The 17,278-nt window shown below is 44.6% G+C and overlaps 1 protein-coding gene across 2 annotated transcripts in view; it reads right to left on the bottom strand.

The window, feature by feature from the left end:
* Window positions 1-16,162, bottom strand: part of rftn1a (raftlin, lipid raft linker 1a) — a 21,197-nt gene extending 5,035 nt beyond the window's left edge. Inside the window, exons 1-4 of one of the 2 annotated variants that reach the window (XM_031853908.1) lie at window positions 15,928-16,162; window positions 9,915-10,066; window positions 3,474-3,657; window positions 1,477-1,585 (exon numbers count right to left, since the gene is read on the bottom strand). In XM_031853908.1, the coding sequence (XP_031709768.1) occupies window positions 1,477-1,585; window positions 3,474-3,657; window positions 9,915-10,062 (441 nt within the window). In that variant the 5' untranslated portion in view covers window positions 10,063-10,066; window positions 15,928-16,162. Of the gene's footprint in view, window positions 1-1,476; window positions 1,586-3,473; window positions 3,658-9,914; window positions 10,067-10,603; window positions 11,603-15,927 lie in introns of those variants that run through there. The other variant, XM_031853909.1, reaches the window with a different exon arrangement.
* Window positions 16,163-17,278: the final 1,116 nt, after the last annotated feature.

Here is a 17,278-nt window from a genome sequence, read left to right as displayed (position 1 = left end):
CACTCACAATTACACAAAGTCACGCCGGTTTATCTGATGAGTGTGTCCGGAGACAGATTGAGAGTGGGTGGGATAGCGAGTGCTGGAGGAGTAGAAGTATAGAATATCAAAACTGAACACACACTTACACACACACCTACACAACCAGGCTGTCACTCTGTCTGCCTGGTACCGCTCCTGGGTTCTTATCTCGAACTCTCTCTGGCAGCTTGTGATCTGATTGGTTATTCATATCACGCTGCCCGAAGCCTATCACATTATATTCAGTGATGTGCATTTCCATCCAATCAGGTTTCCCTTTGTGCTCCATGTGTGTTCAGATGCAAATCTATTCAATAGAGCACATTTTCATTTCCCATTGTGGGACTGTTGCAGAATTCATGAGCACAGAGACTAAAAGTGAGTTTTACAGCTGATAAATGCCAGTGATGACGCTGTGGTTGGCAGGGTATCTTAGGGTCAAGTCTCATTATAGTTTACCATAACTTCAGTGACCTTCCATTCACTATATCACTGTTTCCTAGTTACAGGATAGTGTGTGCAGTGGCACAAGAGCAGCAACTAGTGGGAATCTAGTGTGTTTTTCTGATTTATTTTTATCTATTTCTTTACAGGCAGGGTTACCATATGGCACAGACAGGCAATTAAAGGCAGTTGCCTGTAGCCCTTTAAGTCCCTTAATGTTCCCTTCACTGTCACACCAGTGTTGCACCAACATGAGAGGCATACAAATACAAGTACGGAGACTGAGCAGCAGGGAGGGGTGGATTCTATTTAGATCTTTTTTTTTTTGAAGTGTTCACTGACTTATTATTATTATTATTACAGACAACTTAAAAAAAAAAAGAAATGTCTGTTTTTTTAATTCCACACATTCCTGCCACCTACATCACCAGCAATGCACTGACATGGTGGAAACTCAGGCGTGTTGTACTACTTTAGCAGCGGCTAATGTAGCCTTCAGCCACTAGCCTCAAGCAGAGATGAGGAGCGGGCTACAGAGGTCTGCTAAGCTCACTTCTTTCTAATACCACACCCCCAGATTTGTTTTCATTTTCAAACTCGCAGTCTTCAACACCAACTGACAGCAATTTTGTTTTTAGTACCACGGCATTCCCTTTGCCTCACGCTACCTTAGAAAACTGACAAAAAGAGCGCTGGTATCAGAGCTGCACCTGCAGTTAAATAATACCTGCAAGTACAGGAATCGGTATTGGGGAAGAAAAGTTGGATGGGTGCCCTAGTACTCTCAGACAAATAAGAAGTGTCGATATAAAGTGTTTTTCTTGAAGCGGTCAGTTTCCTTCATTGCAGTTGCATGTTTTCACTAAAAGGCCTTTCCTTGAAGTTATTCTAGCAATATTAAGCCCTCTACCTCATCATTACACGGTGCACAAAGATCCTATTACATTTCAAGTATGTTTTACCCCCTAGACATAATGTGTAGTTTGATTGAATGCAAAATACTGAACTCACCCTCTTGACATAGCTCTGGATCACCTCTGGGTCAGCAGCCTGATGACCTGCCACGCATACATCTGTCTCCAGACGATGTCTTGCCCACCTCAGTTGGCTCTTCTCTGAACTGTAGGGTGAGAAATGAAAGTATTTAAACAAATATTCAGTTCAAAGCATCCATCGTATGTCATTTAGTTCAGTTCAATTCTGCTCCTATGAACCAGAAAATGTCAAACGTGATCGTACCGTTACAACATTACATTTCCTTTGGGTTTGCTTCTTGTCCATTATCACCAGAGCAGTTCCATCACCCAGTAACATTACAGTCTAAACGACATTGTGGCAGACATGCTCATTGACCCAGAATGATCACAGCAGAAACATTATGTCAGTTCTGGTACAGTCTGAATTTTCCATTTAAGGGAAGCACACATTCACCACCATCACAATAGACTTATTAGACAGAGAGAGGGACTGAATTTCCTTCTGCTCCCACTGCGAGACACGATCATAAAAGGAGTATTCAGATACGCCTCTTCAGATTTGGATTGAGGTCAGTGGGAAGGCCGTGGTAATATCTTGTGCGCTGAGGCGTGAGTGACATTCTCAGATAGATTTGAAACAGTAGATCTGTCAGATTTGGTTTCTTTCATTTTTAGGGTTTTTGATGAAAGGGCATGGCGGTGATGGGGAGATAAAAGGTGGAGTTAAAGGGGACAGAGGGGGGTGAGGAGGACAAAAGAGAGGGGAGAGGGGGGGGGGAGAGGGGGGGCGGCCATCACTGAAGAAAGCAGATGAAAGGATGGAGAGATGGTTTCTCTCTTTCAGCGTGCCGTTCCCCTCTGGCGAGCGCTGATGATGCAATCAGCCGTCTCCACGGTGACAGGTGCCAGGAAGCAGCAGGACCACTTGGCAGGAGGGGCATCAAAGGAGCAGCCCGGCACCTGCCTGTGCACTGGTGTGTGTGTGTGTGTGTGTGTGTGTGTGTGTGTGTGTCTCGATGTTTGTGTGTGAGTGAGTATACAATAAGCTATTCCTTGAGTTCCCATTACAAAGAGTACACTGAACACAGGAGGATGCCCCAAAACTGCAGGCTAAGCAAAATAATTATTTTAATTAAAAAGAGTAAGTGTATGGAAGGTATGTGACCATGGTTGTCTGAGTGACCACAGGGGGTCCCCATCTCTATACAATTCTTCATATCCTATATTTCTTCATCCAAATTATCCTAAAGTTCAGCAAGATGATGTCAGATATGTTGGAGAGAGTGTGGATCATTTCATGTATTGTAAATCACTCACATGCTGCTTGCATGGCTAAATGCTATTATGAGGAATTGAGGAAAGATAAGTATGACTGACTTATAAGAACTTCCTGTCTCTTGAAAACCTGATATGTGTCCTGAGACAAAACTGGGCCAAAAATGGAAAAAATGTACATTATTTAAGACCCAAATCAGAATGGAGCTACAACTGAATCTACCAACCGGACTTAGGAGGTCTCTGCATGGAGGTCTCTGCATGTAGGATATGGTTTCTGTTTGGAGCAAATCTGTCAGTAACTTCCACGATGAGATGCTGAGAATAAAGCTCAGCTTGCTTGCTGTACCAGAGCTGATAGCAGGGAGGAATGCAAATAATGATCTGCTCAAATATTTAAGATTATTAATTTTCACCAGAGAATAACTGGGTTACAGAAGAGATACACAGAGTGCAGTGTAGTCAAACAGTATAGTATAGTATCATGTATAGTCAAAAGGGAAAGAATTGGGATGGTGAGCTAAAGTTAGACATTTTTTGTGGCTGACTCATCTGCAATTAACTTCACATCAAGAGGAGGAGGTGAGGTGCAGAATCCTGCTCGTGGTAATGGGTCTCAGTTGGCTTCCATGTCAAAACAATGAAGTTGCAAAAGGCTGCTCCCTTTTAACTACTGTCGAAATCTGGCTGCAAATGAATCATGTCATTTGAATCAATCTGCTACATAAATCCTTAGAGTGAAAACTGTTTGTGTACCTTGGCGTCTCTCGGACCAGCACGGCCCGGTGCAGCTGGCGCTGGATGTGGGCGTGACTTGGGCCGCAGGGATGGACAAACGGGTGGACGGCGACCAGGACGAAACCCTGCGCGTAGAGTTCCCGGACCTGAACCGGTAGCTCTCTGACCGAGGAGAGACAAAGCACCGATGACACCGGCACCTCTGGAGGAACAGGTGAGAGGGGAGGGAAATGGTCAAATCATGGACATGACAGGTTGCAAAAGAGGCAGGAGAAAAATACTAGAGAGGAATTTAGAAGTGGAAAAAAAAAAAAAAGCTGGAACAATGAGGAAGAGGGAAGAAAAAAAGAGGGGGGGGGGGGGAGAAAAGAGGGAAAAGGGTGTGAAGAAACAAAGACAGAGCATGTTCTATTATGATAATTCCCGCTGAACAACAACACATGGCATCTTCACGCTAAATCTGAAACTAATTACACCAGAACTATTAGCCTCACTGTCACCGGCAGTCTGGCCTTTTGGAAAACACACATGCAAAGAGATACATGCAAATGCATGCTGGAAAGTGCGCTTTTTGAAACACACACTCATCCATATCACAGACACAGACTAACACATTTTTGCTTGCACTAACAGAGAGTTGAATACAGTCAAAAATGCACACACACATACACACACACACCAAAAGGTTGTAAAGACAATGCTATCACATTGCCTGCTTGGCTGTGTGGTATTAGCAGCAATCGCTAACACAGAGCCGGTTCTCCTTATAACACAATGGAGAAAAATAAAACCTTTACTTCAGTGGAAAAATGGTTGGAGGAGCTTATCGAATGGGAGCAAACTGTCACGGCAAATCCGCAAAGGGAGAGCGCAATGTTTGCGTGGACCGCCCTCTCAGGGTCGGTGCATTGTAGTGACGCTCCAGCTCTTTTCATGGGCTTTTAAGGGGACACGTGCATGGATGGCTGCGTGTTTCTGTATCGCTGAGTGAAGCCAGGTGTGTGAGAGAGAGAGAGAGAGAGAGGAGCGTGGAAAATGAGATGAGAGAGAAGTGAAGAAAAGGGAGACACAGAAAGAGAGAGGCAGTTAGCAGAGAGAGAGAGAGAGAGAGAGAGAGAGAGAGAGAGAGAGAGAGAGAAATGAGGTTTGTTTGTACCTGAATGCTTGTCATCCTCTCTCATTCAATCTCATTTGCATTGGTCTGGAGCAGAGAAAATAACCTGAATAAATTAACTAGACCCACACAAACACACAAACAACACACACTCACACAGAAAAAAAAAAAAAAAAGAAGATGTGCAAGCCATCTCATTTTCAATTTGTTCTCCATCATCTGGCGTGTTCACACATACACACACATGAGAGAAGCTGGCCAGCATGCAAGGGACACATGCATATGAATGCACATTCCCATCTCAGTGAAACAATGGGAGGAGAAAAAAAAAAACTCCCTGAGAAAATCCAACCATCACATCATCTTGGCACAACAGCCTGGAACCAGGAGGGACTTTCATCAAGCAAACACTTAAACGGGTGTCTGTGGGGACTTATCAAAAGCAGTACACTGATGATAGTGATAATAATAACAACTGGAGACTGGGGTGGGGTGGATAACAACGATCCTGTCACCGTAAACAGTCATTAGCCGTCATTAGCTGTGCACGGCTGGCACTCAGCCACCGACAAGACGCGGGCAAGGCATCGCAGCTAATTCAGGCAAGGCATACAGAAGTTATTAGGGTGTTATGCAGTGCTTTGGGCTGGAAAGCGACTTCATTTATACTGTCTGCCACAGTGGGATTTAAAGGGAGGCTGCAAATTCCGCCTCAGAATGGGAACATGGGAACAGCTCTGGGGCAGAAATGCCAGGTGGAGTTTTATAGTGGCAGCTAGTGAGGGCAGGGAGTGTTATGTGCAAAATGCATGCATGTTTAAGGGAGTTGGAGATGTGGGATGAGTTTTTGTGACTTTGAGGGTCGGAGAAGTTAAGAAGAAGTGGAAGTTGGCCTGTGTGTGTGTGAGAGAGAGAGGACATGAGTGGGAACATGCGTGTTCGAAAGGGAGATTCAGACACCCAAGGGCGCATTGTTTAACGGACACAAGACGCTGCCGAGCGGCTGTTAGGCTGCTGATCCCTCCTCTACTATTTCCGTCTCCACCCGGAGCTTTGACCACATGGCAGCCGTCGCGTGTGTCGTGAGCGACGCCTCACTTTTGACCCTGGATTTCACAAGCTGCATTCGGGGTGTGAGAGTCATCCCCTTCCTGCAGCCGCTTGAAAGGACTTATTAATTCCTTGTACAAAATCCCAGAATTTCTGATCTCAGTCAGCGTGCATGGGCCATCTTTCTTTTCGCCTGTGAAGAAAGAAAGAGTTTTTGCACTAAGCCTGCTAGGTGATGCATGGGGATTACTCACAGCCATCCTAGAGGCTTATCCCTATGCTTGCTGGAGGTTCACATTGATTTAAATAGCCTTCTAATGACTTGCAGAGTTTTTTAGGCGAGGATATGTGCCAAAACAGTGACTATAAAATAACCAGCTTCCTGGAGCCAGGAGCTCCCCACTGCTTTTGGGAATGCACCCACGGGTTGTTGGTCAGCGTCTGAGCTTTGTCAAAATGGGGTCTGATCAGAAGGCCCGCTTCACAGGATATGTCTGACAAGACTGGCTTGCAAGTACAGTACAAGCAGTGTGGCACTTCAGGCGCATACAGTACCATGAACGTGTGATGCTGCGAATCTCTCTGCCATCTTTGCTTTTCTCTCAAGCCAATAAGACTGAAACTGCGTATAGGAATTATCAAGAAAAATGGTTTGAAGTCAGATCAACAGTTTCAACAATTTTTCAGAGAAAAAAAAAATGAGTATGCCTGGAAAAGTGTGTCAGGCAGCAAAGATCTCGCAAACTGATGGATGTGTGCTTCGCCTGCTCTCTGAGCCAAATACTTCACACAGATTCTGAGAGCAAAGATTAACCACATAAGGCAGAGGGAAAGTATATCGGTCTTTGTCAGCAGAGGAGCTATTTAGAAGAGCATTCGAGTGTTGATACACATGAGCACAGACTGTACTGTACACCTCCAGTCACAATAACCTTTTCCCACAGGTATACAGTAGCAAACAGCCACGCAAACACACACATGCCCACACACACACACACACACTGCTGAGCATTAGGCACATGTTGTAAGTTTTAATGAGCCGAGTGGGTCTCCGTCTCTGCAGGGCGGCAGAAAGTCATCAGCGGCGTTCACCTCCTCGCTGTCTGCTGCAGAGACCAGCGTTAGTCACGCAGCATCACACCTAACTTACTTCCTCACACATCCTCACGACTCCTGACTCCCGCTCGCTCGTTCTCACACCTCCTCGCTCTCGAGACACTCCGCTTCGCTCCTCGCTCCAGACCTGACTAACGCTCGCTGGTATCTCTGGGTTTCATGCACCGTTCGTTCTTTCACCTTCTGTTACAACTCCGTGACTTTATTTTCCCTCCCTTCTACTTTGCTCTACCCCTTTTCCGTTCATGCTATCGGCCTCCTGCGTTTCTTCTGCTCATTATCGGCGCACAGCTTCGCGGCACAAAGGAGGGTTAAAATGTCACACCTGGCTGTTACACTTCTCTACATTCATGTCAAGGTAACCAATTAGTTTTAAAATGGGAATGATGAAGATCATGGAACTTACTGTAAAGGTGTCACGATGCAGCAGATTGGTGATTAGAGACTAATTAGACAATTCTTTGGAATAAGACATTGGTTTGGAGCTGAAAATCAAATAAATGGTCCATGTGAGAAGCGAAGGCCAAATGCCAGAAATATCGAACATATTTTTTCTCATCCTCCCCGTATTCACCACAGGGTCGCTCTGACCCAGAGTCAGTAAGTTGGGCTTAGTCACACGGAAATATCTTTCAGCTAAAGCACTGCTGCAGTTAGAGCAGCGCTCATAAAACGAAGGCTGATGCTTTATTATCAGCGACACCGTTTCTGGTTTCATTTCTCGCAAGTCAAAGGTCACATGGTTACAAACCACACTGGACTCCTCTTCATTCTCAACATTAAGCTCCTCTTCCTGAGAACACAACTGAGTTTAATAAACAGCCACCTAGTCTCACATATCTCAGAGGGGCACCGGGAAAAATATATTTGTTTTTCATTACTGTGTAGGAGTCGTCAAGTCACGCTGGCAGGGAAATAATATCGCTAATGGAAGCCAAATTGAATTAAAGCATGGATTTGACCGTGGGTTTCCTCAATGTCATGGACTGACATACAGATTCTGCTATCTGTCTCCTACACACACACACACACACACACACACACACACACACACACACACACACACACACACACACACACACACACACACACACACGGACACATGGACACACGGACACACACACAAATACAAATAAATCCCTTTGCTGGGAATGAGGTCTCTCAATCTCCACAAACAATCAGATAATCCTTCAGGAATCCTTCACTTCTCTTGGTCTCTCGATCACAAATGGAGAGCGAGAGCGAGAGAGAGAGAGAGAGAGAGAGAGAGAGAGAGAGAGAGAGAGAGGCATACACCCACCCACTTACACACACATACGAACACACACAATCAATTCACAGTAGCTGTGTTTATCCTAAAATAGAGTATACCCATCTTAAGCAGCTCAGGTGGCGTCAGTGAGTTTTACCATATAAATGACCTGCCTGTCGGTTGAAAGATAACACTAACTCTGTTGACTAAGAGCTAAGTGTTTTATGTGATCGTGAATGAGCCGCCATCGCTGTGTGTGTGTGTGTGTGTGTGTGTGTGTGGTCTTTCTCTATCTACAGTATGTGTGTGTGTGCCGCTGCTGCCCGTGCGATTAGACAATTGATCTGCTCCTGCCTTTAGCAAAGGGAAAGACGAGCAATCCTCATGTCTATTGTCTGTTTTGGTCACCAGCACCATTTCGAGTTGCCAGATCTCTCTCAGCCAACACTACAGCCTCACCAATTTGCCAAACATAATAGGGCTGGCAGAAAATGAAGCCGACTGGCAAGCAGACCATTGCCACTTGGCTGTGGCATTCTGCCTGCTGTCTTCTGTTACACTGGTGCATTTGGAAACTCCTCTACAAAATAAAGGACTTCAGTGAGCTACTTGCACCTGCTTCAGCTCGTCGGGTGATGGAGAGCACAGAGTAGACTTGTAGCAACATTAAGCCATGAGGGAAAATGGGTGATTTTTTTTTTTAATCCGCTTTAACACTATCTGTTTCTCCTCCTCGCCTCTCTTCTCCCTCGCTCCGTCCCTCCCCTTCTATCTCTTCACAGTCCACACCAACACAATAGTAGAATTGGTATTTTTAGAAACGAGATGCCTCTGGAGGATTCTCATCAAACATTCTCAAGACGCCGCAAGCATGCACGCACACGCACACACAAACAAACACACACCCACCCACATGATATCAGACACATTATTTTCCATATTCACAAAAACACACACACGGTTCAAAGTAACACACATCAGGTTTAGTGTGTTGTCATTGTGCGATGGGAGAGGCAGGGGGAAGTTGGAGGGCATGGCTTTAGCGTGCACAATATAGCTGAGTCGGAGATTTGGAGAAGTCTTTGAACTCTCTGCAACAGGAGCCGCACAAAGACACAACTTCAGCTTATAAGCCACTTTTTGCCCTCAAGATACTTACGGTATGAAAAACACACACACACACACAGTTCCGCAGAGTTGCTGACCTAAACATTTAATTTTAACTGGTTAAAGTTGGAACAGCAACTGTGGCTATTTTATGAGTGGAACACACAAACACTCGGAGTTCAGGATGACGACGCAGAGCTTAACACGAAAACTGAAGTGGACAACCACACTTCAAAAAAGAACAAGGTGCTCAGTGAAAACAATTCCTTTGAATTACGGCCAAATGTGAAGACACATTCCTCGGAGCTAGAGTGGAACTGGGGAAAATGTGAATCAGCTCTGCTGCAATTTGTTGCTTTTCATTTGAGCTGTTTCTGAAATCGCCTCCTCTATCGCTCACTCATTCACTGTTCACTGCAGTACATAACAAAACATCAGGAAGGTACTGCACTGTGACGGGTTTCAGACGCCAATGAATCATCATCATTTTGTCATCTTAGGAGCACTGCATTGTGGGATTCTTTTGCATAATAACAGCATATAAGATATGGATGCTACAATATTTGTTTAATTGTTAATTAATTTGCCAGGACGGCTTTGGTTTCACTTTGCCAAGATCATCCGTGTTATCATCAATCATCTGAGACATGGAGGGAATATGATAAAACATTAAGTTCACGTCTCACTGGGTTTCAAGAGCCCAGCCCAAAAAGGACAAAGCAAAAACTGCACATAAATGGGGAAATGCACCCTTTTAAATGCTCACAGGAGAACAGTTATACAGAAAGGATTGACATTACATGGATAATCTTATCCATACCTTCTTTCCCCAACAGGAAATCCAGGAAGTGGTAGGTGTATGCCACGCCCACTTTAGTCTCCACCTGTGGCCGTCGAAGGGTGGAGTATATATTGCCCGGGCTTCGCCTCTCTTCTGCCTTCCGCAACTTAGGAAGCCTACACCCCATGTCTCTGTGAGAGAGGAGGGGAGGGGAGAGGAGAGAAGAGAAGAGAGGAGAAGAGAGGAGGGAAGAGGAGAGGAGAGGAGAGGAGAAGAGAAGAGAAGAGAGGAGAAGAGAGGAGGGAAGAGAAGAGAAGAGAGGAGGGAAGAGGAGAAGAGAAGAGAAGAGAAGAGAGGAGAAGAGAAGAGGGAAGAGAAGAGAAGAGAGGAGGGAAGAGGAGAGGAGAGGAGAAGAGAAGAGAAGAGAGGAGGGAAGAGGAGAGGAGAGGAAAAAAGATTTGAGATGAAAAGACAAAAACAGAGGAGGGTGCTAACAAAGACTCGAGTGGCAGACGATGAAATTGATAGTTTCTAAATATACACAACACATTAACACTTCCAATAGTGTGTGTGTGATAATCACACACAGGTCTGAATGTTATTGCTCACGTGCAAACTCAAGCTGTGGGAAATAATGTGTGTATCTAACTCTCTCTCTCACACACACACACACACACACACACACACATGCTGCAATAAAACTGAAATATGAAAGTGTCAGCCATTACCTGCTTGGTGGGCTGTGATACGGGCATCTCCTAATCAAATAGGGCTGATTGGGAGCGACATGTTTGATCAGAACAAATTAAAGCAGAAATGAGACTGATTTCCTGCCCTGTCAAGCAAAGCGACATGAGACTAGATAGACGGGGAGAGGAGCGGAGAGACACTAAACATGTTTTACTGCTAACCCATTTATATGTTGATCCAAGGGTGGCCTTGAAGCCCAAAGAAATCTATGTTATTGTAAGACTATTGTTCAGACTGTGTAAGGACCGGTAGGTAAACCTCAAGGGTAGCTGATTGAAAACACAATTTGGAGAGTCCTTGAAATTTCCTTCCTCCTGAATTTCAACAGGCAATTTACACCCAAATATTTGAGCTGCATAGAAAGAAAAACAAGAAGTGGAGCGGTGGTTTTGGAGACATATTAGTTGGGTTGGAATGACAAATGGGTGGAGGGTAGAAAGGAGAGGAGGAGGGGTAAAGGACAAGAGAAAAAAAAGGGCGAAATATTGTCAAGCTAATCAGATGTGACAGCGTCGGCACCCTCAAACCATCACCACACTTGCGCCTAATATCCCCGTCTGTCACGGCTTGTAAGAGCCACGCAGTGAGGTGCGCATCTGCATGTCTGTTAGTGCGAGTGTGTGTGCCTATGTCTTCCCCGGAGGCAGGTCTATATCTGCATCTCTGGATCTGTTTAGGGAGCATGGAGAATGCCACAGTACTGTAACTCCCATTGGGCCAAGTGCACAGACATTAACTCGGCTAACGATCCTAACAGACAGACATTAAGCCTGGTGTGTAAGTGCGTGTGTGTGTGTGTGTGTGTACGTTTGGTGACTTACAGCTTTGATTGCATGTTTCGTGCATTTCGAAAGGTTACAAAGGGCAGCATCTACGATACATTTTCATACCTCATCTGTCTTGAGACAGTACATTCTGTCTTTTTAAATGTTGCAAAGAACAAGCAATTAAGAGTCATTATTCTTTCAATACTGCGTCCTAATCAAGGATGGCGGACAGAAGCAGAGCAGAGGCCGAAGACAAAGAGGTTATCTAAGATAATTCCTTCCACCACCCTCCTCCTCCTCTCTCCTCTTGACCTGTCTGCCCCCCCCTCTTAAACTCTCACACCATTAGCTCTTCAATGTGTCATCACTCAATTCCCTGCTCTTGTATGACCCATGCCTTAATCACCTCTTTGTCTTCGGCCTCTGCTCTGCTTCTGTCCGCCATCCTTGATTAGGACAGCTCCCTTCTTTCTACCGGTACAATGGCCTTGATTAGTCCGACAGTAATCAAGTCAGTTCTGTCATTCTCTCTTTTTTTTTCCGTCCAACTCCCAACCTTCCCTATTTCATGATCAGTTAATCTTGACTTTTACTTGCACTCTCATCTCTCCAATTGTATTCCCTCAACTTCCCCCCCAGTCTTGCCTCTTTAATCCCTTTCCCCAAACTGTACTCTCGTGATTCTGTCTTTTAATTCATCACCGTCGCAAAGTCCATTTCTACCTTCCTCGATCCTCCCCGTCTTTACATTATACTGTTACATTATAACCCTCCACACTCACTCCCGGCCCGTCAACCCTCTCCATCCTCCCCGCTGTCTATCCAGTCCTTCTGTCTGAGGGCACAAATTCGCAGCCAAAGTGCTCCCCTGCCGAGCCTAAAACTATTACAGTTTCCAGACAGACAGCCGGCCTAGGTTATGGGTTATGACTAAGTTGGAGCACGCAGATCCACTCCCAAATATTTTCCCTCCAGGGCTGTGCTTTAATACGCTCTGTCTGCAAGAGGACAAGGGGCCGATTGATGTGGGGATGTTCAGCTGACTTAATCTTTGGCTGGTTAAGCAAAAAGGGGGTCAAGGGTGGAGCATAGGATGGAGGAAAAGATGATAATGATGATGGCTATTTGACAATGGGGATGTGAAGAGCAGCATATAGGGAAAGACAGGAATGTCTGTGGAGAATTATTTGCATCAGCGAGTCTTTCCTTCGTTCCACTTTCTCAGCTCTCATATTATAAAACACGTTCTACCCTACCCCAATGCAAATTATCTCAATTTTTAAAAATGTCTTTATACATAATGCAGTGCTAAAAAAAAAATCAAAACAATTTTAAATAACTCGCTTACTATTTTGCCAGTAGCAGGTGTTTTTATTGCTCTCAAATAAAACCTGATTGGTTTTTAGTCTTGGTCTTAGCCTACAGCTCCACTGTTTGATCCAACATCTCATCATCCTTAATACTGTACGCTGACGGTTCTGTTTTGAAAGAAAAGGCCTCAGTTTAAACGCTGAACTCTGTCTGCTCGGTTTAGAAACAGATCTCTGTAATTGGACTCAACACAGAATACACAACAAAGGTGGTTGTAGTACCGGATAGACTCCGGTGCCTTCGAGACTCAAGGCCTTTTTTCGCAACACACGAGACCTTTTTCTCTATATGTTGACTTCAAACAGAATCTCTCACTTGCCCTGACACAAACACACAGACAGAAAAAGGCCTTGACAGCAAAAACATCAATTTAACGGGGAGAGAGACGGGAGGGAGAGAGACGGATAAAAGAAACGAGAGAGAGAATGGAGTGAAGAGGAAGATAGACAGGGAGAAGCAGAGGGCTTCTCATTAGAGAATCTCTTGTAACCGAGCGTTTTGAAATGACAGCGGATTTACGCAAGAGCATAATCCGTCTGCGCTTTGCCACTGCTGCTACCTCCCGCGCCACTCGTGGGGGTGGGGGTCTTCTTTCCAAGGGGCAGCATTCATCCGCTGCAGAGGGAGACTTGCAGACACGCACAGGCTTGGGGAAATTAACAGTAACTATGTGTGGGCTACAATTCACATTTTTAGTCTCTTCTGTCTGAAAACTCTATTGTCCTAGAAATAGTTTTCATATCTATAATGTGCTGTATATGATGAATATATATTTAAACCCACTTATCATAATCTACTACTACACTGACTAGCTACAGGTAGCAACAGCTGTTATGATGAGAAATAAGCAAGCAATAATGACACGGTTTCTAAATGACCTAAAACATATCTCAATTTTTCTGTACTGCAATGTCTTGTTATGTATAAGCCGCTGTATACACCCATATTTAAAATCTGCAGTAAGCCAATAATAGGCCAATATACTGGCCGATTTAACGGTATAGCTAGTCCCAATATAATATTTTTATCTGCCAGCCAATCAGTATCTTCTGTGGTCACGGTAGAAGTGTGGTAATGCACTTTGAAGCATCCCCATAATGGTGAGCTCAGCAGAGGAAATGCTACGCTGCTCTTTACATATGCGTCTCCAAACCACTGCCTCCTATGAATTATGTTCTTAACAAATCTGCATTAGCATTAACAATAGGGGGGGCCAATGAAAGAAGTCATGTGACATTCAGCAAAGTGTCACATGAGTGGAGGTTAGAGTAAATAGGTTTATTAGGTGGGATTCTCTCACTGGGCTTTTTTCAGCAAGACCGTAACCAGTGTGATTTCCACAAACAGATGAGTTGAAGAAAGGTTATAGATATTTTACTATTTCAGGGTCTTGAGTGAGCGGCGACATCATTGTTGGCTACACCTACTGCATGCCACCTGAGGAAGAGGGTAAGGTTTGTTTTGCTGCTTATAATATACAATCGTTGCTGGTTGTGTTCCATTTCTCACCCGATGCACTAAACTGATTTATAGCAAACATCAGCAAATAAAACTCTCTTTACTGGCTTACAGTCTGCTTTACTATAGGACTTTATGGGCCTGCTTCGAAGCCATAATTTGTACTGCTTGTGAATACACTGTCTATGCAAAATACATTTTTAAGGCCTATCAGCAGTTTGACTCTAAATTATACCACTTTTTATAGTTGGGCGATTGTCTGACATCAATAACACATAGCTCTGTCAATGAAACCATTGAGTTATTATTAATTCATCATTATTGTTTTATATTGGAAGTGCTTCACTGCGTTTCAAAATTAGAGGTGACAGACTGAGTCCTGGGGAGTGGGCTTCCCTCCCACTGGGTTGGAGCTCCACTCCAGTTTCTAGGATGCGGTTTGGGGGGGGGAGAAGGACACCAAGAACAGAATGAGGAGGAGGGAGAGGAGGAGGGCGACAGAGACAGACAGATAGAGCGAGGAAGACAGACGGAGAGCCGACTGGGAGCATGTCAGGTTGCCTGGAGGGAGGTGTGATTCCCACGAGCAACAAAGTAGTCACCTCAAACGGTGTTTTAATGAGGCTGCATGGGGAGGATAAAAACAAATTATGACATTGATGTATTGGTATGTTGCTCAGCTCATTGCACAGCCTATTTTACTCTAAAAAGAACAGTTTATCAACAAATGAAGACTGCTTGGACTGGGGCATCAATTTACTAAACCCAGAGGGTGGCTCTTCAGGTACTGGAATCCATCATTTAATATTTTAGACATTTAGTCTGAGGAGTAACAACTTATAGAATGTGGCCTGTATAATAAACGGGATGTCACTCACCGCTAATGAGTGCTTTTTCAAGTGCTTCCAAATAGATTCCCAAGCTATATGTTGGGCACCCATACATAACCATGTAACTAATTGATGTCCCTTGCATTTTGTGGGTGCAGTGTAGCTTGAAATTACAAGTTTCTGGTTTTCCCCTCTTCGGTGCGTTCAACCTCAGCCTCTCTCTCTCCGTACTCGCGCACAGTCTCACAACACGTGGCTGCACGGTGCTGCCCGTTAACGCCTGCAGTTTAGTGAACGGGAAATGATACATGGCAGGTCGCTTACGCACCAAACCTTTCTCGTTCTGACACACACACACACACACACGCGCGCACGCGCACACACGCTCCATCCCCCCTCGTCCATCTGCGCTCGACACATTTACTCCGTCACGCATATCTTGAGTTCACCGCAACCTGTGACAGCGAGCAGAGGGCTTATTCATTTCGTTCCGCCGCGGATAACAAATGGCACACGACATCACACAAATCAAACGACTGGCTGAACGTCTAAACCAAGAGGATGTCTCTCCGTCACAAGTGTTTTATTGTGAAAGGTTTCCTGACACTTCTCTATAACTCCTGACCTGACCTTTATTTTAGGAGGACATATACGCACTTCGCTTTCTTTTTTAAGTTGTTTCCCCCCCCCAAAGCTGTGATATCTAACATTCCACAGTGAGGACACTCACATGGCCCAATAAGAGATAAAACATGTTATATGGAAACATTAAATTTAGTTCCGGTCACTCATGTTGCCAAATAATCACACATTAGCAAAATTATTTCCGTAAGTAAATGTGTAGATTTCTTCTTTTTGGTCAAGAGTTACACTCACCAATCAAGTCGTTCCCGGTTCGCGCGAAGTGTGTACCGGTTGGAAAGCTCCCTCTCACTTGAGACCGTCTCTGTGCGTCCCCCCTCTCTTTAACGTCTTCACTGTCTGTCCCCGTCACGGCTGCTGGAACGAGACACACATCTGGTCAGGTGCTGCGATCCAATGGGAACAAAACACCAATCCTCCATTTAGAAACTACTGCTGCTGAATCTCACGGGCGGCTCATGATAAACACTCCGTCCCACCTCTCCGTCACCAGCGTGTGTGAGGAGGAGGATGATGATGATGAGAGGGAAATAGAGGGCGCTTTACACTCACCCTCTCTCCTCCCAGTTGTTTCTCACCCGCTGCTCTCCAGGTTTGACACTCTGAAACACTTTGGGAAACAATATGAATCCTATTGTTGGCTTTAAAATGGTAAAACTACCTCAGTGATGGTAAATGACTTAGAAAAGTATAGGAAGATGCTCAGAAATGCACAAAGTACCTAAAGAGATAAGCTGCTTGCACTGTTTTCAGATATATATGTTTTGCCTCGATAGTCAAATTGGTAAGTTTTTGGTTCAGTGTTCATCACACGAGGATGTGGGTCTCCCATCAAGGTTATGGGTGTTTGTGTTTTTCAAAGGTCTCCTTTGGAGAATTCATATTTCATAAGTAGCTATCCAGACTTATCCATAATTCAGAATCGTCTGACTGGGGTTTAGGTGGGTGGGGCTGATGGGTGGTCACGGGCTGGACGGGACACCCTGGGGAGCTGTCACACCACCAGCCTGTGACAAAAACAAAACGCTCCGTGACCAAGAGATGATGGGCTTGTTGCCAGGGAAGACAGGGAATCCAACCCTGACTGCACACCAGCAGCCTGCTGACAGGCTTATGGAGACTGGGAGTGGCAGAGGGCACGCCGAAAGCTCCACGCTCAAATATCACCACCAAACCAGTTTATGTCCCTAAAAATACAGAACTACTGTTCATATTGATGCAAAGAAACCCCAAGACCTTCACAAGCTTAAATGATAACATACTTCAACTTTTTATTTTTTTCCAAATGAACACATCCAAACCCTGCAAACATAAACACAATCCAAGCAGTGCAGAGGCTCTCTGAACACAATCAGACTTCTGACTAGGAGACCAACGAGGTCGGTGCCACAATAAAACTATACGGAACTGGGTCAAGAAAAATAAAATGTGTGACGTACACCAAATACCAAATGTGCATCTCCAACCATACAAAAATACTCTTTTAGTGTATAAATTTCACGGAAAACCAATGAAGTGCATTTACTGAAAATAATAAAATATATATATATATATATATATATATATATATATATATATATATATA

This window comes from Anarrhichthys ocellatus, unplaced genomic scaffold (assembly GCF_004355925.1).
Source record: "Anarrhichthys ocellatus isolate YVR2014 unplaced genomic scaffold, GSC_Weel_1.0 scaffold14, whole genome shotgun sequence".
Lineage (NCBI taxonomy): Eukaryota > Metazoa > Chordata > Actinopteri > Perciformes > Anarhichadidae > Anarrhichthys > Anarrhichthys ocellatus.
The sequence above is the reverse complement of the archived record's forward strand: the minus strand, read 5'-3'. Positions and strand labels throughout refer to the sequence as shown.